This window comes from Lepidochelys kempii, chromosome 14 (assembly GCF_965140265.1).
Source record: "Lepidochelys kempii isolate rLepKem1 chromosome 14, rLepKem1.hap2, whole genome shotgun sequence".
Taxonomy (NCBI): Eukaryota; Metazoa; Chordata; order Testudines; family Cheloniidae; genus Lepidochelys; species Lepidochelys kempii.
In genome coordinates, this window is record NC_133269.1 from 34,394,500 (window position 1) to 34,422,373 (window position 27,874).

General features: G+C 47.8%; 1 protein-coding gene and 1 long non-coding RNA gene across 11 annotated transcripts in view; one reads left to right on the forward strand and one right to left on the reverse strand.

Annotated features, from left to right (window-relative positions):
- Nucleotides 1–27,874, forward strand: part of LOC140898298 (uncharacterized) — a 96,938-nt gene that overhangs the window by 11,921 nt on the left and 57,143 nt on the right. For 3 of the 8 annotated variants that reach the window (XR_012154944.1, XR_012154943.1, XR_012154942.1), the window contains exon 2: nt 6,822–7,978. This is a non-coding gene — a long non-coding RNA (uncharacterized lncRNA). Of the gene's footprint in view, nt 1–6,821; nt 10,042–14,372; nt 14,500–19,152; nt 23,325–27,874 lie in introns of those variants that run through there. The other 5 variants (XR_012154945.1, XR_012154946.1, XR_012154941.1 and 2 more) reach the window with 5 other exon arrangements.
- Nucleotides 15–27,871, reverse strand: TRIM7 (tripartite motif containing 7). 3 transcript variants are annotated; one of them, XM_073311919.1, is made up of 8 exons: nt 27,290–27,870; nt 20,625–21,052; nt 19,084–19,179; nt 14,235–14,465; nt 12,590–12,612; nt 9,978–10,093; nt 7,834–7,869; nt 15–1,483 (listed from the first exon to the last, which is right to left on the reverse strand). In XM_073311919.1, the coding sequence occupies exons 2-8, from the start codon at nt 21,039–21,041 to the stop codon at nt 969–971; spliced, it is 1,434 nt and encodes a 477-aa protein (XP_073168020.1). In that variant the 5' UTR covers nt 21,042–21,052; nt 27,290–27,870; the 3' UTR covers nt 15–968. The 3 variants fall into 3 exon arrangements, with proteins under 3 accessions (XP_073168020.1, XP_073168022.1, XP_073168021.1); XM_073311921.1 differs by lacking the exon at nt 19,084–19,179 and having other exon boundaries at nt 27,290–27,871; XM_073311920.1 differs by lacking the exon at nt 27,290–27,870 and having other exon boundaries at nt 20,625–21,234.

The following is a 27,874-nucleotide window of genomic DNA, read 5'->3' on the forward strand; positions in this document are numbered from 1 at the left end:
ACCGAAATATCACTTTCATCCCATTTAAGCCCAGTTTTAAATGGTGTGTAATCCTTGGGCCTCGGCTTGACTTGATCATATGGAAAATACATGAGGTCAATTCTGAATAATATCAAATGAAAGCAAAATAAACGTTCATAGAGTGCCTTCAGATTTTATTTCTACTACAAGGCCTTTAGACAACCAGTGAGTTTCCAAGCCCCATCATGCAAAGAATTATTTGCCATTGACTTTCAAACAACTTGCACATCAAGAGATACAGAAGAGGTGCATGGGTCACACAAATAGGACTAGCATCTAGCCTTCAAATAAAGAGAACAATCAGAGGCTCTCACTAAGGCCTCCACTACTGTAGGGTAACTGTTAAGCAATTGCTGGACTGGTGCTGCTCCAGTGATGGAAGCTGTAGTTTGGACAAGGGTCAGCTGTTTCTAGTAGCGTTACACCCTGGCTTTTATTAGAAAAGTTGCAATAGTTTAACTATATGGATTTAAAATTGATCTTGCTAGACTGAAACAAAACCCCAATGTAGATGCATTTAAATCAGAGTAGTCCTTATTTATATTGGTTTGGCTTAAATGTGGTAATTTACAAGTCCTTAGACCTGATCATATTGCTTTTGCCCTGCTGACAATCTTTGTCTACACTGGCAGTTTTCTGAAAATATCCCCTCATTGCACCTGCCCTCTTAAGTCCAAAGCCCACTTAAGTCAACTGGAGTCTGTTTATTGATTTTAAGGAGCTTTCGGCCCAACCTCATGGATCACAAATATGGACCAACTGCCATGTGGTCTGGACCTGTTCTGGTCAGGGCTAGATGACCTGATCATGAAAACACAAGCAACTGCCTAGGCTAGCTAGCTAACAACCTAGCTATTGCATTAATGCCATGCTCATCTTCACGGTTTCTGGCTGCTTTTTCTGTGAGGGGCACCCGGGCAAGTCTTAAGTGAATTGTTTTGCAAGTTTCAGGGACACAGTTTAATGTAGGTGATTGTGGAGCAGACTGAAAAGAGGGGGAACACTCTCTCATTAAAGGCAACATTAAAAGTAAACATGTGCTGCATGTTCTCAGCGTTGTAGAATGACACCTCTTCCCCTTCGTAGTCTAGGTAAACCCGGACCTTACTGAGCCTCTCGCCGATGCAAAGCGGGGTGCGTTGAGGGGAGGTGACAGCCCAGTAGCGCCCTCCGTTTTGTTGCACTGCCCAGATCCCCTCCTCGGGGGAAAACTGAGTCAGACCTTTCCTCCTCACCGACTCCCTGGCCACCCCAAAAGCCCAGCCATCTGAGGCCCCCACTTCCACCTCCCAGTAATGCCTCCCCGACTTGAATCCTTCCAAAGCCAGCACCCGGGAGTTAGTGTCGAATCGCTTGGGGTTATCAGGCAGCTCCTGTTTTCGGCATCCCATCCTCACACTCTTGAGATCTGTGGATAAGATGAGCAGCTGGTTGGCTGTATCCGGATCCAGAGTCAGGTCCTCTGTGGATAATAATAAGAACAACAATGTAGAATTACCAGTAGAAGGAGAAACTATGCAAACCCCATGCAAATGATTAGCAATTTTATATCTGCACTAGAAGCTTGATTTCATAGGTGCTGACTCCATAGGTCTCCAGGGCTGGAGCACCCCCAGAAAAAAAAACAGTGGGTGCTCTGCACCCACTATCAGCCCCATGGATCAATGCCTCCCCCTCCCCCACGGCATCTCCTGCCTGCCGGCAGCCCCTCCCATAAGCTCCTCTCCCTTCCAGGGCCTCCCGCCTGCAATGGATCAGCTGTTCTGTAGTGTAGGAGGCGTTGGGAGAGGGGGGGAGAAGTGAGGGAAGGAAAAGGCAGGACAGGGGTGGGACGAGTCAGGGCAGAGACTTGGAGGAAGGGTGGAGCGGGGGTGGGGCTTGGGGCGGGACAGGGGTTGAGCACACCCCGGCAACTCGGTAACTCGGCACCTACACTTGATTTTATGAATGACCATTTTTCCCAATGAGGGTAGAAGGGAGAAATTTCATCATGACGGTGATGTCAGTGAAGAGCTTGTCCTTGTTCCTTCACATTCTGATGCCTTCAGTTCACTGGAAATTACTTTGCTGTGGTTTGAAGGACTAGAAGAAAGCAACAAAGTGCCCCCTGTTGCATCTTACACACACCCCTGCACTGTCCTTTTGCGAGGTGCATTTTTATGAACTTTTCAATGTTATGAACACCTCAGTCCCCAATTATTTGTAAAACGAGGGTTCTGCTGTAATAAAAAGCAACTGATACCTAGGTCAAGTTTTTCAAAATTGGTGGTGCCTCCATTTTCTGGGAGGGGCCTAAGAACAAGCGAGACCTGGAGCCTCCGGTCCAAACCAGTTCTTAGTTGAGATGGTTCAGATCTGAATTCACAGCTTCCACTGGCTTCAGTTGGATTTGTGGTGACTCAGCACTTCTAAAAATGAGGTCACTTACGTATTTAGGTGCTTGATGTGAGTCACATAAGGTGCTTGACATGCCATCTTTTAAAAACCAGAACCTCTTAAAAACTGAGTATCCTTAGAATACCTACCAGTCAGTGTTGAAAATCTTGGCCTAAACATATCTCCATACCTCAGATTGGATGCAGATGGGTCTTAAGGAAGAGGGTAGATAAAATGATGCTTTATTCACAAAGTCAGGCTTAAAACAATAAGATAGCTTAAGGGTATGTTCACAGAGCACAAAACCCGTGGATGGCCCATGCCAGCTGACTTGGCCTTGTAGGGCTCAGGCTGTTTCATTGCTAAGTAGATTTCTGGCCTTGAGCTGGAGCCCAACTTCTGGAATCCTCCCACTTCACAGGGTCTTAGACTCCTGGCTCTAGCCCAAGCACAGATGTCTACACAGTAATGAAACAGCCCCACAGCCCAAGCACCGGAGTCATCTGGCACGGGCCACCCATGAGTGTCTGGCTGCTGTGCAGACACACCCTAAGTCACCTCAAATTGTGACTATAGACAGCAAAGTTGCAAGGTGAAAATGGCATGTTCTCAAGCAATACAGCTGCCTCCCATGAACTGTCAAGTCGTGTTAACATAAGAACGTCCGTACTGAGTCAGACCAAAGGTCCATCTAGCCCAGTATCCTGTCTTCTGACAGTGGCCAATGCCAGGTTCTCCAGAGGGAATGAACAGAAGAAGGTAATCATCTAGTGATCTATTCCCCTGTCGCCCATTCCCAGCTTCTGGCAAACAGAATCTGGGGTTTTAGAAGCATCAGGGATTTGGGTTCCAAGGTTTAAATTCCCTTACACTTCACTGAAAATCCCAGCTTTTCAGTACCACAAAAAAGGGCCTGAAATTTCCCAATGAACTTAAATAGGCTCCATCTTTGTCCTCATGGATGAAACCTTGGGCCCATTGAAGTGAGTTACAAACCTGCCATTGGCTTCAATAGGGAGGCCGGATTTTGCCCCACAGTTGTATGCCCATTGGCCCAGCCAATGCGGCTTCTGTTTTGTCTCACCGAAACGGTTTAAAATTTAAGAGTGTTCAGCTCTCACTTCCCAGATCCGGCCGCTCCCATTGGCTTCAGCTGGATTTGTGGCTGCTCAGCACTTCTGAAAACAAGGCCGTTAGAGATCTAGCTGCCCAATTATAAATTGAGGAGCCCGACTTTAGGCACCCAGGCTTGAAAACCTCAGCCTAGGCCCTCTGGGGCTTTCCTCAGGCCCTCAGCTGGGCCTGCAAAAGGCCAAGGCTTTGTGGCAGCACCACAGAGATGGGTGTGAAAGCTGGCGACGTGGCAGCCATGAAAGTGATGTGGACTAGAACAGAGTGAGGGTGAAAGGCCTGTTTGTTAACAGAGAGCATCCACATTAGGCAGAGGGGGTAGCCCCAAAATATCTGAGCCATGAAATCACCTGGATTCATTTAAAGGGCAATATTGATTTTATGCACTTTTAAAAAATGTTTGCAGTCTTGATTCTGCCCCTCCTGTTGTCACTGGATGAAATTCACACCTTTGCAGAGATCACTACAAGGCCTAGGGATAATTTATCTCAAGCTTAGGCCTCCAAAATAGGCCTTGAGTAGGACTAAGGTCATGGGTGGGCCATATGCTGTTATTTACTCCTTCTCGTAACACAAGAACTAGGCATCACCAAATGAAATTAATAGGCAACAAGTTTAAAACAAACAAAAGGAAGTATTTTGTCACACAACCCACAGTCAACCTGTGGAACTCCTTGCCAGAGGATGTTGTGAAGGCCAAGACTATAACAGGGTTCAAAAAAGAACTAGGTAAGTTCATGGAGGATTGGTCCATCAATGGCTATTAGCCAGGATGGGTAGGGATGGTATCCTTAGTTGCTGCTTGCCAGAAGCTGGGAATGGGCCACAGAGGATGGATCACTTGATGATTATCCATTCTTTTCATTCTCCGAAGCACCTGGCATTGGCCACTGTTGGAAGACAGGATACTGGACAAGATGGACCTTTGGTCTGACCCAGTATGGCCATTCTTATGTTCTCTGTACCTGGGTGGATTTCACCCCTTGCAAGTTTGTCAACCCCAAATGTTCAAAAATCACAAGTCTGACTCCCCTCCCTACAGAAATCTTGAGATTTGTTTAAACAATGATAAAAGTAGGGTTATTTGTTGGCTGGTTTCTGAGCCTTTGGGATGCTTGGGTCACATTTTTCCAATTTTTCCACAGCCAACAGAGCTGGGAACGTATTCTTTTAAAACAAAAATGAAAGCTGAGATTCTCTCGAATCACATGATTCCTGGTACTGGGGCTTTAAATAAAACATCAGCTATCATGAGACATGTCATAAGATTGTGAGAGCTGATAACATTGCCGTGAATTATAACTTAGGGTCTGATCTAAAGCCTGTTGAAAAGAAAATTGGACAACAATTTGCTTTGGATCAGTCCTTCTTCACAGTGTGCTCTCTTGATTTCTCATGGAGCAAAGGCCCACTGTGGTCTTGTTTACACTTAAAAGGGGTTGCTATCAGTAAGGTATAGTAACACAGCTAATCAAAGTGGAGATGCAGCTGAGTTCTTTTGCTGGTGTAGCTTAAACCAGTTCCCTGAACGGAATAAGCTGTACAAGCAAGGTATTTTTGCTGCTATAATTGCATCTGCACAAGGGCTCTTACCAGCACAGCTACAGTAGAACCTCAGAGTTATGCACCCCTCAGGAATGGAGGTTGTTCATAACTCTGAAAGATCCGTAACTGTAAACCAACAAAAAGAAAAGGAGGACTTGTGGCACCTTAGAGACTAACCAATTTATTTGAGCATAAGTTTTCGTGAGCTACAGCTCACTTCATCGGATGCATTCAGTGGAAAACACAGTGGGGAGATTTATATACATAGAGAACATGAAACAATGGGTGTTACCATACACACTGTAAGGAGAGTGATCACTTAAGGTGAGCTATTACCAATCATTATAATCAAGGTGGGCCATTTCCAGCAGTTGACAAGAACGTCTAAGGAACAGTGGGGGGTGGGGGGGAGAATAAATATGGGGAAATATTTGCTTCAGGTTGGGGGGCTGTCTGTAAGCAAGGACTGGCCTGTCTCCTAAGATCTGTGAGAGTGGTGGGTCGTCCTTCAGGATAGGCTGTAGATCCTTGATGATGCGTTGGAGAGGTTTTAATTGGGGGCTGAAGGTGATGGCTAGTGACAGCCCCCCAACTAGAAGCAAATACTCACCAGCAACCACACACCACACAACAGAACCACTAACCCAGGAACCTATCCTTGCAACAAAGCCCATTGCCAACTGTGTCCACATATCTATTCAGGGGACACCTTCCTTGTGCCTAATCACATCAGCCACACTATCAGAGGCTTGTCCACCTGCACTTCTACCAATGTGATATATGCCATCATGTGCCAGCAATGCTCCTCTGCCATGTACATTGGCCAAACTGGACAGTCTCTACATAAAAGAATAAATGGACACAAATCAGACGTCAAGAATTATAACCTTCAAAAACCAGTCGGAGAACACTTCAATCTCTTTGGTCACTCGATTACAGACCTAAAAGTTGCAATTCTTCAACAAAAAAACTTCAAAAACAGACTCAAATGAGAGACTGCTGAATTGGAATTAATTTGCAAACTGGATACAATTAACTTAGGCTTGAATAGAGACTGGGAATGGATGGGTCATTACACAAAGTAAAACTATTTCCCCATGTTTATTCCCCTCTGCCCACTGTTCCTCAGACGTTCTTGTCAACTGCTGGAAATACAGAATACAGACTAACACGGCTGCTACTCTGAAACCTGTAAACCAACAGTTCTCAAACTGTGGGTTGGGACCCCAAAGTGGGTTGCGACCCTGTTTTAATGGGGTTGCCAAGGCTGTCGTTAGACTTGCTGGTGCCTGGGGCCCAAGCCAAAGCCCAAGCCCCACCACCTGCGGCCCAAGCTTCAGCCCTCGATGGCGGGGCTTAGGTTACAGGCCTTCTGCCTGGGACTGAAGCCCTTGAGCTTTGGCTTTGCCACCCCCTGACCCAGCCCCTGCCTAGGGCTCAGGGTTCGGTCCATGCTCCTGGGGTTGTGTAGTGATTTTTGTTGTCAGAAGGGGGTCGCGGTGCAATGAAGTTTGAGGACCCCTGCTCTAAACAAAACATTATGGTTCTTTCAAAAGCTTATAACTGAACACTGACTTAAATCAGCTGTGAAGCTTTACTATGCAGAAGAAAAATACAGCTTTCCTTTTTTCAAATTTTTTTAGTAGTTTATGTTTAACACAGGACTGTCCTGTATTTGCTTTTCTTTCTTTTTCTTCTTCTTTTTTTTTTTTTTTGGTCTCTGCTGCTGCCTGATGACGTACTTCCAGTTCCAAATGAGGTGTGTAGTTGACTGGTCAGTTCGTAACTCTGGTGTTCGTAATTCTGAGGTTCTACTGGATATCCATTAGAGGTATGATTTTTTTTCACATTTCTGACATAGCTATGCCAGTCAAACTTTCTAGACCAGACCTCAGAGTAAGTTTGGCAAAATCGGGACCTTAATTTGCTGTTTGAAATGCCTGAGGAACAAAGCCAGAGGGAATTGGATGACACCAGAGTAAGTTAAAATCTCTGTGCTTTCCATTGCAAGCTGCAGGCTGGTGTATGTAACAGGCAGAAAGGGCCCAGCTTGACTTGCAGAGCCTCAGTGAGAAAATCCATCTTTTGACTCTTGAACTGAGGGCTTGTCTACATTTGAAATGCTACAGCTGCAGCTGGGCTATTGTAGAGCTTCAGTGTAGGCACCGCCTATGCTAAGGAGATGAGTTCCCGTCAGCATAGGTAATCCACCTTCCCAAGAGGCAGCTAGGTCAACAAAGAATTCTTCTGTTGACCTAGCGCAGTCTACCTGGAGACTTAGGTTGGCTTAACTTTGTCGCTATGGGGTGTGGATTTTTTACGCTCTTGAGCGACACAGCTGGGTCAACTTCACTTTTTAGTGTAGACCAACCCTAAGCCAACTGCATCTGGAAATCATTGAGAAAGAAGAAAATTAAAATTGTCATTTTGTTTCACCAAAACCTGTAGGTGCCGACTCTGTGCGTACTCCAGGGGCAGGGAAAAATAGTGCGTTCACCACCCACCAGTCACCCGCCTATCAGCTGTTTGGTGAGCCCTGGTGATCAGTTCAGCTGTGGGCAAGAGGCACTGGGGAGAGGGAGCGGAGTGGGGGAGGGAAGAGACAGAGCAAGGGTGGGGTCTTGGGAGAAGGGGTGGAGTGGGGGTGGGGCCTCGGGGCAGAGCGGGATTGGAGCACCCACCTGAAAAGAAGAAAGTTGGTGCCTGTGCCAAAACCCTTTGCAAATTACAACCAAAATGTAAAGTCTATGTTCCTTTTACCTTTTTCACCTTTTCCCAGTTCATCCTGCAGAGTCTCTGAAAGAAGAAGAAAGTCAGTTACTGCCGATGCTGATATACCAGTGAGGATCAGTAAGGAAACTTTATTCAGAAGAATACTGCCACTTCAACAGGACTGCTCCTGTGGGTAAGCTCCCAGTAACATGACTAAGGGCTGGACAAACTTAACTTCAAGTAACATCACTAAGGGCAGGTCGACACTTACAACGCTGCATCTTGCTTCAGCATAGCTACGTCTCTCAGGGGTGTGGAAGTTCCACAGAGACATAGCTATATTGACCTAACCCTCAGTGTAGACAGTGTTAGGGCAGGTCTACACTTCAAACACTGCAACTACTGCTGCTGTACTGATGCAGCTGCACCACTGTGGTACTTAAGTGAAGACGCTCCTATGCCGATGGGAGAGAGCTCTCCCATCAACGTAGTTAATCCACCTCCCTGAGAGGCGGTAGCTAGGTCAGTGGGAGAAGCTCTCCCATCAACATAGCGCTGTGTATGTGGGGGGTTAGATCAGCATAACAAAGTTGCTTAGGGGTGGGAGGAATTCAGCATAGCCAACACGGGTGGAGCGTGACTCCTACATTTGAAGAGTCTGGGAATGAGTGAGCCCGGACCGTGGCTCCGCCCACCTCCGCTCAGCCTCCTCCCCCCGAGGTCCCTCCTGCGCTCCACCCCCACTCCACCCCAGGCCCCGATCCCGCTCAGCCCCTTCTCTCAAAGCCCTCCTCGTCCCCTGCTAGCACCTCTCCGCCCCCTCCCCCGAGACACCCCTGCCCCCCCCCCCCGCCCACCACTCATGCCTCTCCACCCCTAGGGCCCTCTCACCTGCCGCTCGATCCTTTCTGCCCTCCTCCTTCCCATAAAAGCCACCAGGGGGTCATGGGGCCAAACCCCCATCATTTTTTCCTGCCCTAAGCGAGCAACAGAGTGGGAGAAGGTGGGGAGAAGTGAGAAGTGGGTAGAGGGAGGCCTCAGGGGAAGAGGTGCGGGGGGGGGCAGAACCTTGGGGAAAGAGGCAGAGTGGGGGTGGGGAGGAGCCAGGGACCCATCCCCCACTTCTATGGAGTTTCACTTCCGGCGCTCCAAATGCGGCGACTGGCTGGCGTGGCTCCAGAGGGGTGATCTGCAACACACCCGCGGCAGTTCCACCCTGCATGGCTGGCCATTTTTTGGGAGGCTTAGCCTCCCCTGGCCTCTTATACATGCCGCCCAGAATGGCCAATCCCTAGCGCTCAAAAGTCATGAGATTGGCTTAAAATATTAATACTTTTCTTCTTATTTTTCTGTGCTGTCTGGTTTCTGAGACGTTAAGCTACACACTCGGGCCATGTTCTCAAGTTTTTCTGTGCAACCACATGGCCTAGAAACTTCCTTTTTAAAAATATGACAGCGGAGATCCTCATGAAGTAGCTTGATTCTGGGAAGCTGGGGCTTTGAGCACAATGCGCAGTGTCAGCAGACTGGTGATAAAAATGGCAAGCGTTGGCAACCTTGGGAACTCCACCTCGTTGCTTTTCACTTGAGGAGAGCCTGAATACCCAGCGAATTCACCCTTAGCTAACAGACTGTTTTTGAATGTCAATAATGAGTGAAAAATCATTGTAAACATTATCATTGCTAGTCACTTCTTGACTGGCCTTAATGTTTAATGGCACTCTCAAATTCTGTCCCATGGGTCTGTCTGCAGCTCTGCAGAGCTTGTCTAATGTGATTGGGCCTTGTTCTTATTTTTGGATCTTAGTCAAACAAATTGTCCACTGAAGTCAGTAGAAAATCCCCCTTCTGCAGAGGTCTAGGCACCACTTAAAACCTCAAAACCGGGCTCCCATGGCAAAGGCTCTCTGTTCAGGAGTGATTTCATCTCATGGGATTTTCATCTAAGAAAGGCCCTGTTGTTTTTAGTTTCACTAATTTCTCATGCTTTTGAAATCTCTTAGCACCATCTACTGGCTCTTCTTAGTTGGTGCAATGATCTGTTAACAAAGGCTAAACAAGACACGCACAAAGAATCATTATCTTTTCCCTTGGGCACTGAACATATCAGGGACCTCTTTAGCACTAAAATCCATAGAAAACATTACTGAAGGCCAAGTATATTTTAAACTAGAGGTTTTGCTTCCACTCACCTTTGAATTTCTTTAACACTGCCTTGAGGACAACAGTCTTGAGAGAGAAATTGCTGACAGAGCTTTTCATATCAGAAGAGACAGGAACCGGCTTCTGAAACTTCAGACCCTTGCTTCTGAAGAAAAAATGGAAATTGTTCTATGTTATGATGATGAGCTATAGAGCTGCTCCAATGCTCACAAATATTCACCAAAGTATCCAATTTGTTTTGTGTTAGTGCTTGAGAGTGAAATTCACATACACCCCCCCCCGTACCCCCCGTAGGCAGAAGGGCCAGCACAAATTTTCAGCCCACTTATGTCTTCCACCACAAAACTGGGCTAGTCAGACTGAAGTGGTGTTGGTTAATAGTATTTCTTCAGCTATAGTGCTAGCTGAATATGTTCACTGAAAAAAAATGACAATATTCTGCAAATAATGAATTTAATGTATAGTATTCGTCAAGATCTATTTATCCCCACACACTCTATCTATCTCACTTATTTCTCAGGGGAGCATGTGTAGTAAACCATGGATTTAGCACACCTGTCCTCACATCCTCTCCGCTGCTTGGATGTGATCCATTGATGTCAATGGAAAGAATCCAATTAACTTAACTGGGCATTGAATCAGTGCCCTACCCTATCCTCATCCCATCAGCTCGTCACGGACAGATCCCCACCACCCAGGGGGCCAGGAGAAGCATGTACAATGCTGCAGAGATAGGTGACTCCCTGCTCTTCCAGGTGGATGTGGGGATATGCCTGCGGGGAGAAGACACTCAAGCCCTTTCTGTTAATATTGTGGTTTGTTTTTAATTATTTATCACCACAACTGGAGGACTCAGCCCAGAGCTAAAGGACCAAACTGCCCAAGGAGACCAACCCTTCTTCTCACCCTTTGAGTGGGACCTTCTTGGGCACTGTATAAAACAGATTGAAACAGGAGAGGGAGATTTCCCCATGCCAGCCAAAGAGGAGGGGAGTGGACTGCTGACCCAAGCCAGAGAGAGGGGGAGCTGTCCCCTACTTTTAATTATACCTAGCTCTTCTCATCAGCAGACTTCAAAGGAGGTCGGTATCATGATCCCCATTCACAGAGCGGGAAACTGAGGCTCAAATAAGGGAAGTGACTTGCCTATCATCCCCCCTGCAGTCACTGGCACAGTCAGGAATAGAACCCACATCTTCTGAAGCCCACAGTTGCCAACTTTCACACGGTAAATAAGCACCCCAACTTTCACAATACGCCAAAAATCAAGCTAATCCCATTTAAAAACAAGGCCAAAACAAGCCAATCCCTAAGAACCCCAACACCCTATGTGACTATATCCTCTGACATGCAGTCTGGGACTGTGGTGGGCCCGCTGTGCACCTCTGACTCTCCCCCACCTTGCCTCTGCTTGCCCCTTGCCCCTGCTTGCCCCCCTTGCCCCTGTTTGCTGGGAGCCAATAAAAAGAAAGAAGCAACAAGCTACAACAAGCTACAAGCCAAAAACTAGCCAACAAGCAACTCACAAGCCAATTAAGCCAAAAACAAGCCCAATTTCTGGCATGTTTGCTGAAGCCCCATCTAATGCTCAGATCACTAGGCCAAACTGCTTCCTATAAACAACAAGCAAGACAACAGGCAAGACACCCAACTCCTTTGAGCTCGAATCAGCTGGCATGGGGCAGCCGTAGATTTTTCTTTGCCATGTGGATGTACCCTAAGAGACTTGTCTGATATCTCCCAAGAAGTCTCTGATAGAGCAAGGACTTAACCCCAGAATTTCAAAGTCCTCCACTAGTGTCCTGGCCGTTGTGCCATACTTCAGGGCAGGGTTATTTTACCTTGGTGGGGAAGGCCATCACTGACTCTGAGGGCCTGTTCATAGAACTATGCAACACTGGAGTCCCACATCAAGGTCTTGAGAGAAAGGCCATTGAAGTCACTGTAAAGATGCCCAACGACCTCAAAGGGCCTTGGATCAGACTATAAGTGGGGCTTAAGTGGTGGTGCGCCATGCCATGTCTGAGCCACTGTGCCAAGCTGAATTTCATCCTAAGGGTTTAAATCAGTGGTCCTCAAACTTTTCAGGGCTGGGAGCAGGGCCACAGCTTCCAGCGGAGTGGGGGATGTGAACAGGGGTAAGGGGGCAGAGGCTGGGGCCACAACTGGGGGCAGGTCTGGGGCTGGGAATGGCTGGGGGCAGGGCTGGGGCTGGGAATGGGGCTTTAGCAGAGCTGGGGGTGGAGCGGGATTGGGTGGTGCTCCCTCCCCTCTGCTGCCCCCGAAACGTTCCTCCACGCCCCACAGGTTGGGAATCACTGCCATAAATGGTGCTCGAGGGATACGTAAAGAGTGAGTTGCATGTTACACAGATAAATAAAAGCAGGACTCCAGTCCCTACAGCTTTCAATCTGGTACTTGACTGAGCTCCCTGGTAGGAAAAGGAGATCTGAGAGTTTCTGAGCATTTCTAAATTTCCACAGAAGAAGCTAGAAGGAGCCCAGGGTATACGTGGAGCAGCAGGTGCTCTTTCTGTCCCAGTGTGCCCAAGTGTCCCTGATTATCTCTGAAGGGCTAACACTGACCGTTCAGCGGCACTCGTGAGACAAGCATGAGGGAGGGTAAAAACGTGGCTCCGTACCTGTTCAAGATGCTCGTCACATCCTAGAAGGGGGGAAAGAAAGAGATACTACCTTGCATTCATGTCACTCACTGGACAGGGTGTGTTCTTCATGCCCACCCGCTCTGTGGCCTACCCACCAAATACAAGTCTATGAGCTTGTATGAGTCCTTATCCTTGACTTCAAACTCGTGCTTTTAGCTTTGAAAGACCATGGTTCAATCTCCGTCAGGGCCCAAATCAAGTCCCTACATTCTGGCGCTGACTTTCTTTTTGCTGGTGGGTGCTCCACCCTTGCTCTGCCCCGAGTCTCCACTCTTGCTCGGCCTCTTCCCCCAAAGCCACACCCCCACTCCGTCTCTTCCCCCCCACTCTTTCCCCTCCCCCAAGGCTGCCCTCACCCGCCTGCCCGCCACTCGCTCTTCTCTGCCCCCTCCCCTGAGTGCCTCCCACCTGCTCCTCTTCACCCCCTCCCCTGACACTCCCTTCCCCACCAGCTCGCCACTCGCTCCTCCCCACCCCTCGCCCAAGTGCCTGCGCTGTTGTTCGCTCCTTTCTGCCCCCTCCTCCCTTAAGGGTGAGTGAGGAGGAGAGGGGCCTTCAGGGGAAGAGATGCAGCACAGGCAGGGCTACCTGAGAAGAGGCCAAGCGCTGGTGGGGCCATGGTCCATGGGTTCTGAGCACCCCCTATTTTTTCCCCGTGGGTTGTTGAGTCCCGGAGCACCCTCGGAGCCAGTGCCTATGCCTACACTGACATTCCCCACGTTGATAATTCCAGATAAGACAGTCCCCTCGTTCCTTACATTTTACAAGAGCTGCGGGTCAGATACCCATCCTGTGTGTATATCAGCACAGGTGACTTCAATGGATCTGTGTCTATTTTCAACCAGCTGAGGATTTGGCCCCATGGATGAAATGGACCCTTGTGCAGAGAGCCCAACACAAGATACCACTGCTTCAGTGGAGGGTTGTGGTTTGGGCAAAATGTCATTGAGAAGCTAGGGAGAGAATGTCAGATACCTGCAGAAAACACTTAAGCTTGTTTATTGCAGCCCTCACCTACAACATAGGGATATGCAAGTTTGCCCAGGAATTAGAACTATATGGGCTGGTTACTAGGTGAGGGTGTGTGGGTGAATCACACCGGAACAGGCTGGAAGAGACGCTACAGATACACCCTGGACAATCACGATGTGGTACTTGCTAGAAGAGGCTTGGAGATATGAGTAAAGATACGGTCTTCTATTGTTTGGATCCTCCTGTGTTCAGGACTTGTAAATGAACTAGATTGCATGAAAGGTCTCTGACTCCACCCCCAATTTCTCCTCCCAGCTGGAACGACCCACAAAGCCACAAATGTTTTAGCTAGCTGCTTGGGCTAAAAGAAATAACATGGAGCGGTGGGGATGAATTCCCCCATGGTGCACTCTCTTTTGTGTACCAATCCTAATAGCTTTGAATGCAGCCATCACTCAGAAGTAGAGCTGGTTGGACATTTTTCAAATCAATATTCCCATCCATGCCCCACACCCGGCCATTCATTTTTATTTATGTATGTATTTTGTGGGGGGAAATGGCCACCATTATTGAGGTGTCTTATTTTTGTGATGCTGATGGGTAAAGGCCTTCTCCTTCCATGTCCAAGAGCTCATGGCCCCAGCCTTACCTTGAGCAACTCAAGCACTGGCTGTTGGATTTTCTCTTTCAAGTCTGTTATCAGTTGGTTGAGGAGTGAAATCTCTTTAGAGAGCTCGGTGAGGTTCTCATTCTGCTTCTTGGCGATTCCCTTCTCCATCTTCTCCAGCTGGCCCAGAAGGAGATGCTCCTGGTCATGCAGAAACTGGCGCAGACCCTCGAATTCAGAGATGAGCATCTGCCGCTCCAACTCTATAGTTTTCTTCAACAAAAATAAATGATCAGGTAGAGAGCAGGTCAGTAAACTCATATGATGGATTGTACATTGCTGAATGCAATGGCAGCATGAGGTAGTGAATAGAGCTAGCCAGAATTTTTTGCTGAAACAGGTTTCCACTGCTGAATACCAATTCAACCAAAACCCCCAAATTTCCATAGATTCCGGTGCCAGAAGGGACTGCTGAGATAATCTAATGTGACCTCCTGAATAACACAGGATTTAGAACTCACCCCCCAAAAAGAGTTCCTTTTGAAGAAGAGCATATCTTAAATAAATAAGCTAGCCCTCCCACTTTTTACCTGCCTTAAGGGCAAGCGATGGGGGGAGGGGGCAGAGAGGAGCGAGCAGGGAGTGGGATTTCAAGAGGATGAGGTGGCACAAGGGCGGGGTCTTGGGTGGAAGAGATGTCACAGGGCAGGGCCTCAGGGAGAAGAGGCGGTGTGGGGGTGGGGCCTCTGGGGGGAGAGGCGGCACAGAGGCAGGGCCTGGGGAAGAGGCAGAGTGAGGGGCAGGGCTATGGTTCAGGTGCTGGTGGCCTCCTCCCACCCACACTTCTAGGAAGCTTCCAGCGCTCCTGCCTCAGGGTTTGACCCTAAACCCGTTAAAGTCAATGAGAGTCTTTCCCTGCACTTCAGTGGGCTTTGGCTCAGGCTCTGTTCGCCATCTGTAAAATGGGGGTAGTAGACCAGCCCTGCTTCACAGGAGTGCTGTGAGGATGAAAACATTAAAGACTGTGAGGTGCTTAGATATTATGGTAATGGTGGGCTGATAAGAACCTTAGATTGCCAATTAACTTGTGAAGAAAATGGGTGAATTTCCACCTTATGCCCTCTCTGAACTATAAGCAAATTCACACAACCAGTTAGTTAGTTACACTCTCATTTAACCCAGTTCCAACCAACTAACTACATATTGACTATATCATTTTTATATTGAGGGTGCATTTCAAGGCCCAAAGAGCTTACAAACTAAGCCCTGGTCTCCACTACAGCGTTAGGTCACTGCAAGGTAGCTTACGTCGACCCAACTCTGTGTCTACACTAAAATTTCGCTCCTGCCAACTTAACTCACCCATTACACCGACTTAATAACTCCACCTCCACAAGAGGCATCGAGTCAATGTGGATTAAGTTAGGTCAACGCAGTGTCAGTGTAGACACTACGTTGCTTACATCAACTGTTACTGGCCTTCAGAAGCCGCTCCACAGTGACAGTACAATCAGTGTAAGCACTCCCGGTGAGGACGTGCACCACCGACACAAGGAGCAGAGTGTAAACACACCCAAGTGATGTAATTACTGCAGCGATTGTACGCTCACATAAGTTCGGACGACTTCATTTTGTAGTGTAGACGTGCCCTAAGAGGCAAAATGGAAGAGGCGGATCGATGACACCATCAAGTGGGGAGGGAGCAACAGGGTGACAAATGTGGTAGGGATCGCAGCAAGGGTGTGCCTTTCCATACGCGTCCTAGAAGAGGGGAGTTTTGAGAAGGGATGTGTGGTGATGGCTTTACAGATGTTGGTGGGGCCTGTGGAGACAGTGCAAAGACTAGGGCCTGTGGCCACAGGTGCCACCTTCCTCCTATCCCTGGGGTTGCTGAACCCCCGCTCAGCCCCAGGCCCTGCCCACACTATACCCCTTCCCCAAACCCTACCCCAACCCTGCCTCTTCCTCCCCAGTTCCACCCCCTCCCCCGAGCGGGCCCCGTCCCCACTCCTCCCCCTGGAGCACCCGTGGAGTCGGTGCCTATGCCTGTGGCTGCTGGTTGTGTGCACATGGTGGTTTAATCACCACACCACTGGGGTTGAAATGCATTTGTGCACACACAGCCATCACACGGCATGGCTGTGCTTGTATTGGTGTAGTCTGGACAAAATATATGTGACTCAGCAGGGGATAAAGTGCTTAGATGCTAGCACGGTATGGAACAATGCGCTCTGGGATATCCAGTCACACAGAAAGCCAGGAGAAAGACCAGGCAAACTGGTTAGACAAGTGAGGTTAGGTGTCCCCGGCCACAGGGCACAAAAATGATTGCTGGGACAGTTATCTAACCATCTGCCAGCCTGGCCTTTGGCTAGGGGTGAAATGTCATCAGAATTATTAACCAGTGTTGCCAGCTCTCATGATTCTATCATGAGTCTCACCGTTTTTAGTGTGCAATACTCTCCCTTTTACCTGAATGGCCTGGGGGGACACCAAAAACTTTCAGACAACTTGGAAGTGCTATTTTTGAGCTGCGTTCTAGCGTAAACTGGTAGGCAGCCATGGCCCAGGTTCAGCTGGGAATAACTTTACCTGACTGGCTGCTCTCATTCCCATTCCAGGCTATCAACCAATGAATGGCAGAATTCTGCCTGTCAGCCTCTCCCCTGCCAGCCCTGTGGCTGTCCCAGATTACTTCTACTCTGCACGCTAACGCTAATGTCTACACTTAAGTCACTACAGTACTGTTTGATTGGCAGGGAGAAAGTACTCCTGGGGCAGGGACTTTTTATTGTGTGTTAGTACAGTGCCTAGCACAATGAGGTCTTGGTCCATGACCGGGGCTCCGAGGAACTGTAATAATAATAATAATCAAAAATTAATAATAGCAAGATAATAAACAGAAGGGGGAAGGGCAACAAACTTTAGCTTTGAAGGAATTACATGAAATGAGCACTAGATAGCAGCAGAGGATAGGGAATGAAATGTATTGCTCTAATGCAATGTATGGTCAAAAACTTCCTCTCCTTTCTCCTCGATTTGGGTTGCATGAATTTCCCGAGTTAAATCTGGATTCCCCCCCCCCTTGTTTATTTTCTCTAAATCAAGCATTTATGTTCCGCTCCCTTGTGACATCCTCCGTCCCCCCTCAATCTTGAATTATGCAGGCTGATATGATACTAAGCACGGGAAACTGTGTAAATCTGTGTAGAAGTTTGCATGGTACTCGAGGTCTCTGAGGATGATTAGGATATATGAGGCTCCGTGGGGCATGACCAGTGACAGAGGAATGGGAACATGGGGCTTGATCCAGTCCTGTGGCAATTTGCATAGCTCTCACCCAAGTTACGCAGTTTCAACGCTCTGTATTTGCTCAGCACCAGAGGAGCGTCTCAAGTTATAAACAGCTCCCCTTTCCTTCTACTGAGACAACAGCTGGTGATCCAGCGGGAGGTCAGAGCCAGCAATCAATAAATGTTTACTTAAATAGCATTTTGCACTGCTTGCTATGTAGTTGTGTTGCACTTTGACTAGACAAGAGCTACCTTACTTTTGCACTGGAAAATCTCTCTGTTGTTGCTGCTGACCTAATTCTCAAATGCGATCGATGATTTTGTGGGGTTTTCATTTTTAAGGGCCCAGTTTGAGGCACCACAAAATGTCCAGGATTTCAGAAAGTGCTAAGCTCACATCCCCTGAAAACTAAGCCCCTTTAACTCACACTAGACATGAGGGGCACATTTTTGACTGGCTAATTAACCTTCGGAACAACTCCCACAGGCATGTGGTCAGTGCTTAATTTTGTAATGAAAGAGGTGCCAGGGCTCAAGACATTTTCTTACATTCATAACTGATGCAGCAAGCCCAGAAGTGCTGGGGTTATGAACTGCCAAGGCTAGAAGTGCCGGGGCTCAGCACTGTCACAAATTAAGCACCAGATGTGGTGGATTCTCCATCCCTAAGTCTTTAAATAAAGGTTTGATGTCTTTCTAAAAGCCATGCTTTGGCTCAAACTGGGAAGATGGACTTGTTGTATAAATTACTGGGTGGGGGGGTCTCTGGGTCTGTTATGCAGAAGCTCAGACTGGCCTCTAAAATCTAGGGCTCCATGACTCTGAGGTGTCTTAAATAGGGCAAGGGCACCAAAAAAGTGTGTGGTGGGGAGCATCAAAAATCACAAGCCCTTTATCAAATTTTAGGACAGTTTTAGTATTTCTACGACACCTATCTCCATAATAACCCAATGGGAATCAGGAGCTGCAGAAGCACCCTAAAAGTGGTGGGGGGCCTACAGATGCCTGAATCATGGCCCCACCCCCGCCGCACGCCACCCTCTGAGGCTCCACCCCTGCACTGCCCCTTCTCCCTGAGCCCCCTCCTTCATGCCGCCAATTCTCCCAAGGCCCAGCCCTTACACTGCCCCTTCCCCCAAGATCCTGTCCGCTCCTCTCTGCCCCCTCCCGCCGTCGCTCACCCTTACAGCCGGTAAAAAGTGTGGGGCCATGGCCGCCTGGTCCCACCTGTTCTGGCACCCCTGATGGGAATGTAGTGTTACACACTAAGAAGAATCAAGTTTACCACCGTGCAGACATAAATGTCAACGAGAGTTAGGCTCCTAACTCATTTATATCTTAAAAAGAAAAGGAGTACTTGTGGCACCTTAGAGACTAACCAATTTATTTGAGCATAAGCTTTCATGAGCTACAGCTCACTTCACCGATGAAGTGTGCTGTAGTTAAGTGTGCTGTAGTTCACGAAAGCTTATGCTCAAATAAATTGGTTAGTCTCTAAGGTGCCACAAGTCCTCCTCTTCTTTTTGCGAATACAGACTAACACGGCTGCTACTCTGAAACCTGTCATTTATATCTTGTTATTAATAGCAGGCACCCACCAGTAGCTCTTGGCTTTTCTTATCATCCTTTGATTTAAATTCCAGCAATTCTTGTCTCTCTTTTTTCAGGAAATCCAATTGGCTCTGAATTTGTTCCTAGGAACAACAGGAAACATTATATTTGATTATTATTATTTGTTTTTGTTGGGGTCTTATTTGTGTTGGTGTATTTTGTTCTCAGTGCACAGAGACAACACAAGAGAAAAAACTCAGCGTTACTCACACAAACACATTCATGCAAATGAAACGATCATGTTCTCCCACAAAAAGAGGCAGACCTATGCATACATACAAACAGACAGACAGACAGACATACACAGAGAAGGAACAACGTCATTTTTGTGCATGTACACACACACACAAAGAGGCAAACACACAGACACAGAGAAGAAACTCATACGCACATACGCACTAATACATTCTCACACACACAGTATTGCTGCATTTATCAGCTGTAAATTCCATTTTAATTATCACCATTGAAGACATAAACAGAAAACTTAGCCCCGTCTCGGAAGAATCAGTGTCTGCAAAAGACCTTATTCATCCTTGGGAATTCTCCCTTGCCAAAAATAGATCGGGAGACTTTCTCATTTAACCCTTCGTTTTCTAACAAGGCAACTGAGCAAGTACAGTAAGTGTTTGCAGCGTCAGGCTCCTTCAATCACATGGCTTAAATTCAATATAATTAAGGGAGACTAACTGGAGCCAGCATTCTCCAACTTTCCCATAGTATGCACCACATCTTGACAGAGAGATTGTCTTCTAGACTTATGATCCTGCATCCCCCCTTCCCATTTGCAATCAGATAACATCAGGGTAGCGGCCACAGCAACTGCTTATACAGAAAGGTAATATTAGGAAAGTATTTTGTATATTTTTAAGATGTCTTTTAGTGCAGCTGGAGAAAATGGAGAGACCAGTAGTTTATGATGTGCCAGCTCCTCAAAGAAGAGTGCTCTGTGGAAAACCTCTGAACTAGGTGATTGCTGTGTACTTTTGTGGCGTAGACCAGTGACTCTCAACCTTCCAGACCACTGTCCCCCTTTCAGGAGGCTGATTTGTCTTGCACAGCCCCTAAGTTTCACCTCACTTAAAAATGACTTGCTTACAAAATCAGACCTAAAATACAGAAGTGTCACGACCTCACTATTACTGAACAATTGCTGACTTTCTCATTTTTATCATATAATTATAAAATGAATCAACTGGAATATAAATATTTTACTGACATTTCAGTGTACAGTATATACAGCAGTATAAACAGGTCATTGTCTGTAGGAAATTTTAGTTTGCACTGACTTCGCTAGTGCTTTTTATGTAGCCTGTTGTAAAACTAGGCAAATAGCTAGATATGTTGATGTACCCCTGGAAGACCTCTGCATACCCCCAGGGGTTTGTATACTCCTGGTTGAGAACCACTGGTGTAGCTAGATAGATGCAGTGGGGGATGTAGATGATAGAGGGGGAGAGGGAGACTTGCTAAATACAAATATAGATAGACGTACAGATCTGATGATAGACAGACAGACAGATAGTACCTTGTACTCCTGGGCAGCCTCCTCTACGGGCACCACAGTGTGAGGCCGGTGCTCCCGGGATCTGTCACACACCACGCAGATCGACCTCTGATCATCCCTGCAGAAGAGTTTGAACGCTTCCCTGTGTTTCTCACAGAGTCCCTCCTCCAGAGCCCCTTTCGCCCCAGGTACTGCAAACTGGCTGATGATCTCGCACATGTTGGCTAGCTGCCTGTTGGGCCTGAAGTTCTTCTGCTGGAAGATCTCCCGGCACTGAGGGCAGGGGAAATCCATCTCCAGGCCTCTCCAGCTCTTGGTGATGCAGGTTCGGCAGAAGTTGTGGCCGCACTCTATGGACACGGGGTCTTTGAAGAACTCCAGGCAGACTGAACAAGTTGCCTCGTCTTGCAGGTTCCCGGGGAGGAAGACAGCAGCCATGGCTCTTTTCCCTGAGAGCAGGAACTGATTTCACTTTAATGAATACTTGGCATGGAATGTGATGTGGGTGTTCCCATTCTGAGACAGCTGCTGTCACAGGGTCATATCTGCAGTGTCAAATTTCTTAAACTGGTAATGAGTCACTCATCAGGGCTGCAGCCAGTGGAGGAGACTCTGATGGAAAACATAGGCAGAGAGATACCCAACCCCCCCAAACTCCAGATCCGTGTTCTGGATCTGGGTTTGATCATTCTTAGCAATAGGAGGTTGGAAGAGGATGGGATGCCACTCCAGATCTGAATTCCAGAGCCAGATCTAGACCTGAATGTCATCGCTCCCTAGCGGGCCCAGCTCACAACTCTGGAGCTAAATTCTGGATCTGTGCTTCATAGCTCTTACAGGCCTCCATTCAGGATATCATTTGAGTGCCTGCTTAAGACCCATTGACTTCAGTGCTTAAGTGCTTTGCTGATTAAGGATGCTTTCTTGAACTGCAGCTATGACAAATGTAAGCAGGATCTGAATGAGCTCTCCCCTGTCATCTAGTAATGAGCTGTGGAGGAGGACTTCAGGAGCTGCTCTCCTTTGCATTGGCACACCCACCCTGCCTCAGTGCTCAGCAGACGGGATTGCTTTGCCCAAGCAGAGTGCCCCAGGGGTTGGTCCTAGGGCCAGTTTTGTTCAACATCTTTATTAATGATCTGGATGATGGAATGGATTGCACCCTCAGCAAGTTCGCAGATGACACTAAGGTGGGTGGGGAGGTAGATATGGTGGAGGGTAGGGATAGGGTCCAGAGTGACCTAGACAAATTGGAGGATTGGGCCAAAAGAAATCTGATGAGGTTGAACAAGGACAAGTGCAGAGTCCTGCACTTAGGACGGAAGAATCCCATGCACCGCTACAGGCTGGGGAGCAACTGGCTAAGCATCAGTTCTGCAGAAAAGGACCTGGGGATTACAGTGGATGAGAAGCTGGATATGAGTCAGCAGTGTGCCCTTGTTGCCAGGAAGGCTAATGGCATATTGAGCGGCATTCGTAACAGCATTGCCAGCAGATTGAGGGAAGTGATTATTCCCCTCCATTTGGCACTGGTGAGGCCACATCTGCAGTATTGCATCCAGTTTTGGGGCCACCTCACTACAGAAAGGATGTGGACAAATTGGAGAAAGTCCAGTGGAGGGCAATGAAAATGATCAGGGGGTTGGGGCACATGATTTATGAGGAGAGGCTGAGGGGACTGGGGTTATTTAGTCTGCAGAAGAAAAGAGTGAGGGGGGATTTGATAGCAGCCTTCAACTATCTGAAGAGGGGTTCCAGTGAGGATGGAGCTAGGCTGTTCTCAGTGGTGGCAGATGACAGAAGAAGGAGCAATGGTCTCAAGTTGCAGTGGGGGAGGTCTAGGTTGGATATCAGGAAATACTATTTCACTAGGAGGGTGGTTAAGCACTGGAATGGGTTACCTAGGGAGGTGGTGGAATCTCCATCCTTAGAGGGTTTTAAGGCCCGGCTTGACAAAGCCCTGGCTGGGATGATTTATTTGGGGATGGGTCCTGCTTTGAGCAGGGGGTTGGACTAGATGACCTCCTGAGGTCTCTTCCAACCCTAATCTTCTATGATTCTATTAAATGATCACTTCTGGCTGGGGTTGGATAACAAGTCATTTCGTTATTGGGGGAAGGGGCACTAAAGGGTGGTTATCCTTGTTGTGTGAATCAAGGGCAGTAGAACTGTGCTTGGTATACCCTGACTGAGGGACTCAACCTCAATTAAACTGAACACACTAGGCGGGGGACATAGGTGCTGAAGCCCAGTGCAATTGCAAGAGGGTGGGCATAAGTACTTGTACTGGGTGGTACTGGTGCTGACCAAGGATCTTAGGCATCATTTGATCTTTCCTCTTTCCGCTGTGTAGTAACAGAGCTGCTTAAGGCTCAACGGAAAGTCCTATAACACACCAACAGAGCTAAAATCACTGCTGTGGGACAGTGTGCATTACCATAATGGCTTCCCCCACTAACAGCTGAAGTCACTAAGAGCTCTATTAAGTGGTGGGATCACTGAAAGGGGGTCATGGCCCTCCCACTTTTTGCCATGGGCCTGCCTCCCCCTAAGTCCCCCACAGCCAGGCTGACAGCTGGAGCCTAGTTGGGCAGCATGGGGTACCATGCTGTGGACCGTCCACCTGCCTGGGGTGGAGGTGCCAAGAGCATCCCCTGGCCCATATACTTGCCCCCCATGCAGGGCAGGAGGAGGGTCCACCATGGCTCCCCACAGCTACCTGGTCACATGGCTCTTAGCCTGGCCAGGCTGCAGCTCTGAGGCCCCATCCCCGATGGGGTCCCACAGACTGGGGACATGGACCAGGGGCTGCTCTCAGCCCCTTCCACCTCGGGCAGGTGGAGGGTCTGCGGCTCCCAGCCTGCTCCAGCTTCTAGCTTGTCTGGGGGCAGGGGAAGGGCGGGGCCATGGTGGGAGCGGGGCCCCTGCTCCCTCCCCACTTTTGAGAAGGTTCCGCCACCAGTGGATTCCAAGGCACCCCAGAGTGCTGAGCAGCTGGTGGGGCACGCAAGGTGCATTCTTTTCCCTTCCCGCCCCCAGCCGGGGTTGGGGGTGAGCTCTGCATATGCACCTCTGAATTCTGGGTCTGCACTGACCAAGGACAGCAACTGTGAGTAAGGTGCGGTGAAGGGAGGGGCACATTAAAGGAACTTTTAGTTGCTGGACTTAAGAACCTGAGGCAAAAGGACCCTGCCCAATGTACTCTGGGGTGGGTGTCTTGTTCATGGATTTATGTTTATGAATCCTTCTTGTGGCCCTCCTTTTTATTAATAGTTCCTTTTCTACACTAGGACTGTGTGCTTGCGAGAGGGGAAGTATTGCCTCTCAGAGGCGCTCAGGGGTGGTGTGTAATTGTCCCAGGTTACTGGGTGTGGGCTCAAGCCAGTTTTGTGTCGTATTGTTGACAAGGAACCCTAGATATTGAACCCAGCCCTTGTTGCTGCTGACTTCAACTGGCAGAAGGGTCACACAAGCAGTACGGAAATAAAAAACCCAGATCTGAATTCCATACTCAGATCTAGGCTTTTATTGTGCCTTAGTGGATACAACCCAAAACTTTGGAGCCAAATTCTGCATCCAGAGTTGGGTGTGAACTCCATAAGTGGTAAATAATTCTGGCTCTGAGTTATGGAACAAAGATTTGATCTGAACTTCACAGCAGAAACAAATCTCTGGTTATGAATTCAGAAAGCTTAGATCTACTGTGGATAGAAACAAAACATCAGATCAGGACACACCTGTACAGTGGGATATGAAATCCAGATCTGATTCCAAACTTTTTAAAAGTTTGAAGACAAATGGGAGAGAGATTCAGACTGGAGGCTGGACACAAAGCCAGATCCAAACCCAAGGTTCTTATCTGATAATTAGGTTGTACGTGCTGTCCAGACTTTTGTATAATTTTGGTCATAACAGCACCAGCATGGACTCAGGGCTAAATTCTCCTCTTGGATCCTCAGAGAGGATGAGGATATGTCTGTGCTGATGAGTCTATGGGTTATAGCTGGCTATTTTCAGTGTGTCCACAAGGTGCCAATCTTTCCTTAGTTTTGCAAGAACTGCTTGGCATGAATAATGATTTAAAAGGGTATCTGGCAAAAAAAAAAAAAAAAAAAAAATGACAGTATCTGGTGGCAAAAGAACAACAACCAAAAACCCACAAATAATATTATTTCCACTGACCAACTTCTAAAGAGCTTCCAGAATGTGTTTTATTTTGGCACAGATGCCATGAGGCTTGAATAAACATTGTTTTTCATGAAAAAATCAAAATGTTGGTTGTTTATATTTCATAGTGTTCAAAAATGGATGTCATGTTTTTGAACATTTTTGTAACACTTTTATTTATCAAATACATTTTTGAAAAAAATTCATTCACTGAAAAGCATTTTAGAGGGGAGGGGAAAGGCCAGTTTTCCTGGGGAGGAAAATAATTTGCTTGCAAAAATTGCAATGGGTTTTAGGCTGGAATGATCCAATTAATGTCAGTGATTTACTTCCCATGGGGTCCTGATAAAGATCTTTCCTCTTGGTCTGAGAAAATCCATGTACCAGTATCTGCAGAGGACTTGAATGTGTGTGTGAAGGACTGGGGAACGGAGTTAAAATAGTTTGTCGTTAACATGCTCTCCAAGAACGAAGGCAAGAAACTTCACCCTGCTAGTTGTTTTTACTCTGTATTCCTTGATGGATGGATGGATAATCATCTCATCCCATATGTGCCATGCAAAGACAGATAGAAAAACAGACAGACTGACAGATAATTCATCTGTCCAGATGCAACATAGAGAGGAGGAGACATTATGGCATCTTCAAAAGTCTCAGGACACCTGTCTGGCATCAGAGCACCCCTCAGTGACACTGAGACTGTTTCCTCACACAGTGCCCTCTCCTCTGTTTCCCTTCCCATCTCTTCACAATCTCTCCCCCATCCCAGCCCCCCACTCCTTTGCTTGTTCTCCCCCATCCCCCACTCCTGCCCATCACCCATGCTGTCTTCCTCTTCCCCCAGCATTTTTCTCTCCACTCCCGCCCCTTTCTCCACTTCCCTCCTTCCCCCTTGTCTGGTCTGTCCCTTGGCAGAGATTCTCAGCTGGAAGGACAGAAAGGGATCCTCTGGGGCAGAGAGATCAAACACCCAGAACCCGCCTCCCTTTCCCTACCTGTCTCCCAGCTCCATCCCCATCCAGAGGGGGGTGCTGATGAGTTTAACCCTTCCCTTGTTGCTCATTCCAGAAGGGCCAACTCTAACACATATAAGAACATCCACACTGGCTCAGACTAAAGGTCCATCTAGCCCAGTATCCTGTCTTCCGACAGTGGCTGATGCCAGGTGCCCCAGAGGGAATGAACAGAACAGGTGATCATCAAGTGATCCAACCCCTGTCACCCATTCCCAGCTTCTGGCAAACAGAGGCTAGAGACATAGGCGCCAACTGTGTGGGTGTGCTGGGGCTGGAGCACCCACAGGGAAAAATTGGTGGGTGCTCTGCATCCACCGGCAGCTCCCCACCCCATCCCCCCACCCCAGCTCACCTCTACCTCCACTCCGCCTCGTCCCCTGAGCGCGCTGCTGGGTCCTGCTTCTCCCCCTCCCTCCCAGCGCTTGCTCTGCGAAACAGCTGTTTCGCACAGCAAGCCTGGGAGGGAGGGGAGAGGAGGCAGGGCCGAGGTGGGAATCTGGGGAGGGATCTAATAGGGACAGGGAGGGACGGGGTTGGGGTGGCGCAGGGGCGGTGCCGGGGGGGGGGGGGCGAGCACTCACCAGCGCTGACAAAAGTTGGTGCCTGTGACTCGGGACATCATCTCTGCCCATCCTGACTAATAGCCATTGATTGGACTGATCCTCCAGGAACTTATCTAGATATTTTTAGACCCTGTTATAGTCTTGGCCTTCACAACATCCTCTGGCAAGGAGTTCCACAGGTTGACTGGGCTTTGTGTGAAGAAATACTTCCTTTTGTTTGTTTTAAATCTGCTGCCTATTCATTTCATTGGGTGACCCCTAGTTCTTGTGTTACAAGCAGTAAATAACACTTCCTTATTTACTTTCTCCTCACCTGTCATGATTTTACAGAACTCTATCATATCCACCCTTAGTCGTCTCTTTTCCAAGCTGAAAAGTCCCAGTCTGATTAAAGATTTCTCTTTCTAAAATGAGGTGCCCTTGTCAATCACCTGGTACAGGGTAGAGCACCCCTTTCTGAGCAGCCTGTTGTGAAAGCCCCCCCCCCCCCACCAGGGAATCAGTCCTCCCTTAGGGGATGTTTCACTTATGTGGGAACCAGGGCTTAAATTCTCATAGAGTATTTCCCAGAGCCGCTTATGCCACCCCCAACATGCTATAGAAATTCGAGGGGATTGAAAATATTTACCAGAGCTCTGCTCCAGACAGCTCCATCTGAATTTAAGGCCTGGTGGGAGCTGAAAATGCTATAATGGCATGAATGCAAAGCAGGGAAGCCCAGATATTGTCCCACTGAGGGAGTACATTGCACCTCCCCTAGTGCCCAAGACCTCAAATGATATCACCTTTCATAGGAGCGCAGGAATTGACAGACGAGGTTAGACCCATGATCCATCTCGTCAGTTATTCTCCTGCTTCTGACAATGACCAGTTGCTTTAGGACTGCCCAGTAGATGGAACAAACAAATCTTTATTAAGTAAGCAGTGATCAGTTACTTACAAGTGGGAAGCAGATTGGGAAATGGGATGGTACCACCACAGTCACCTCCAGGATGAGTCAATTCATGGCTTCCTTGATCCTTTGTTATGCCAACTATATATAACTTTTTCTACTCTCTCTCCTTATACATATGGATTAGCCTCCGAGTTTTCCATTAGCTCTCTTCCCCCATTTGTTTTGTGCTAGTTCAAACTGCTCTCTTCCGCCTTTGTGCCTCTTTCACTTTCATTTGCTCACAGACATGCTTACTTGCATTTTCTTGCACATACACAATTTTACTTGTGCTAGGATGTCAGACTGTTAGACCACGGCAGTTAAGCCTGAACATGTCTTCGCTTCCACCCAGAACAAGGTGAAAGTAATGCCCTAAAGGGCAACTATGCCCACAGAAGTTTCTCCCTGAGGTCTCCCAGTTGTATGGCTTATACCCCAAAGAATCAGAATTTATATCCCATCAATTTTTTCTTGTCTGATGTAATTGTGGATGGTCTCATTTCCTATATAAATGTCTAATCCTTTTTATAAGCTTTTGACCTCAGTGACACTTTGTGGCACTGAGTTCCACAGGCGAGCTATGGATTATGT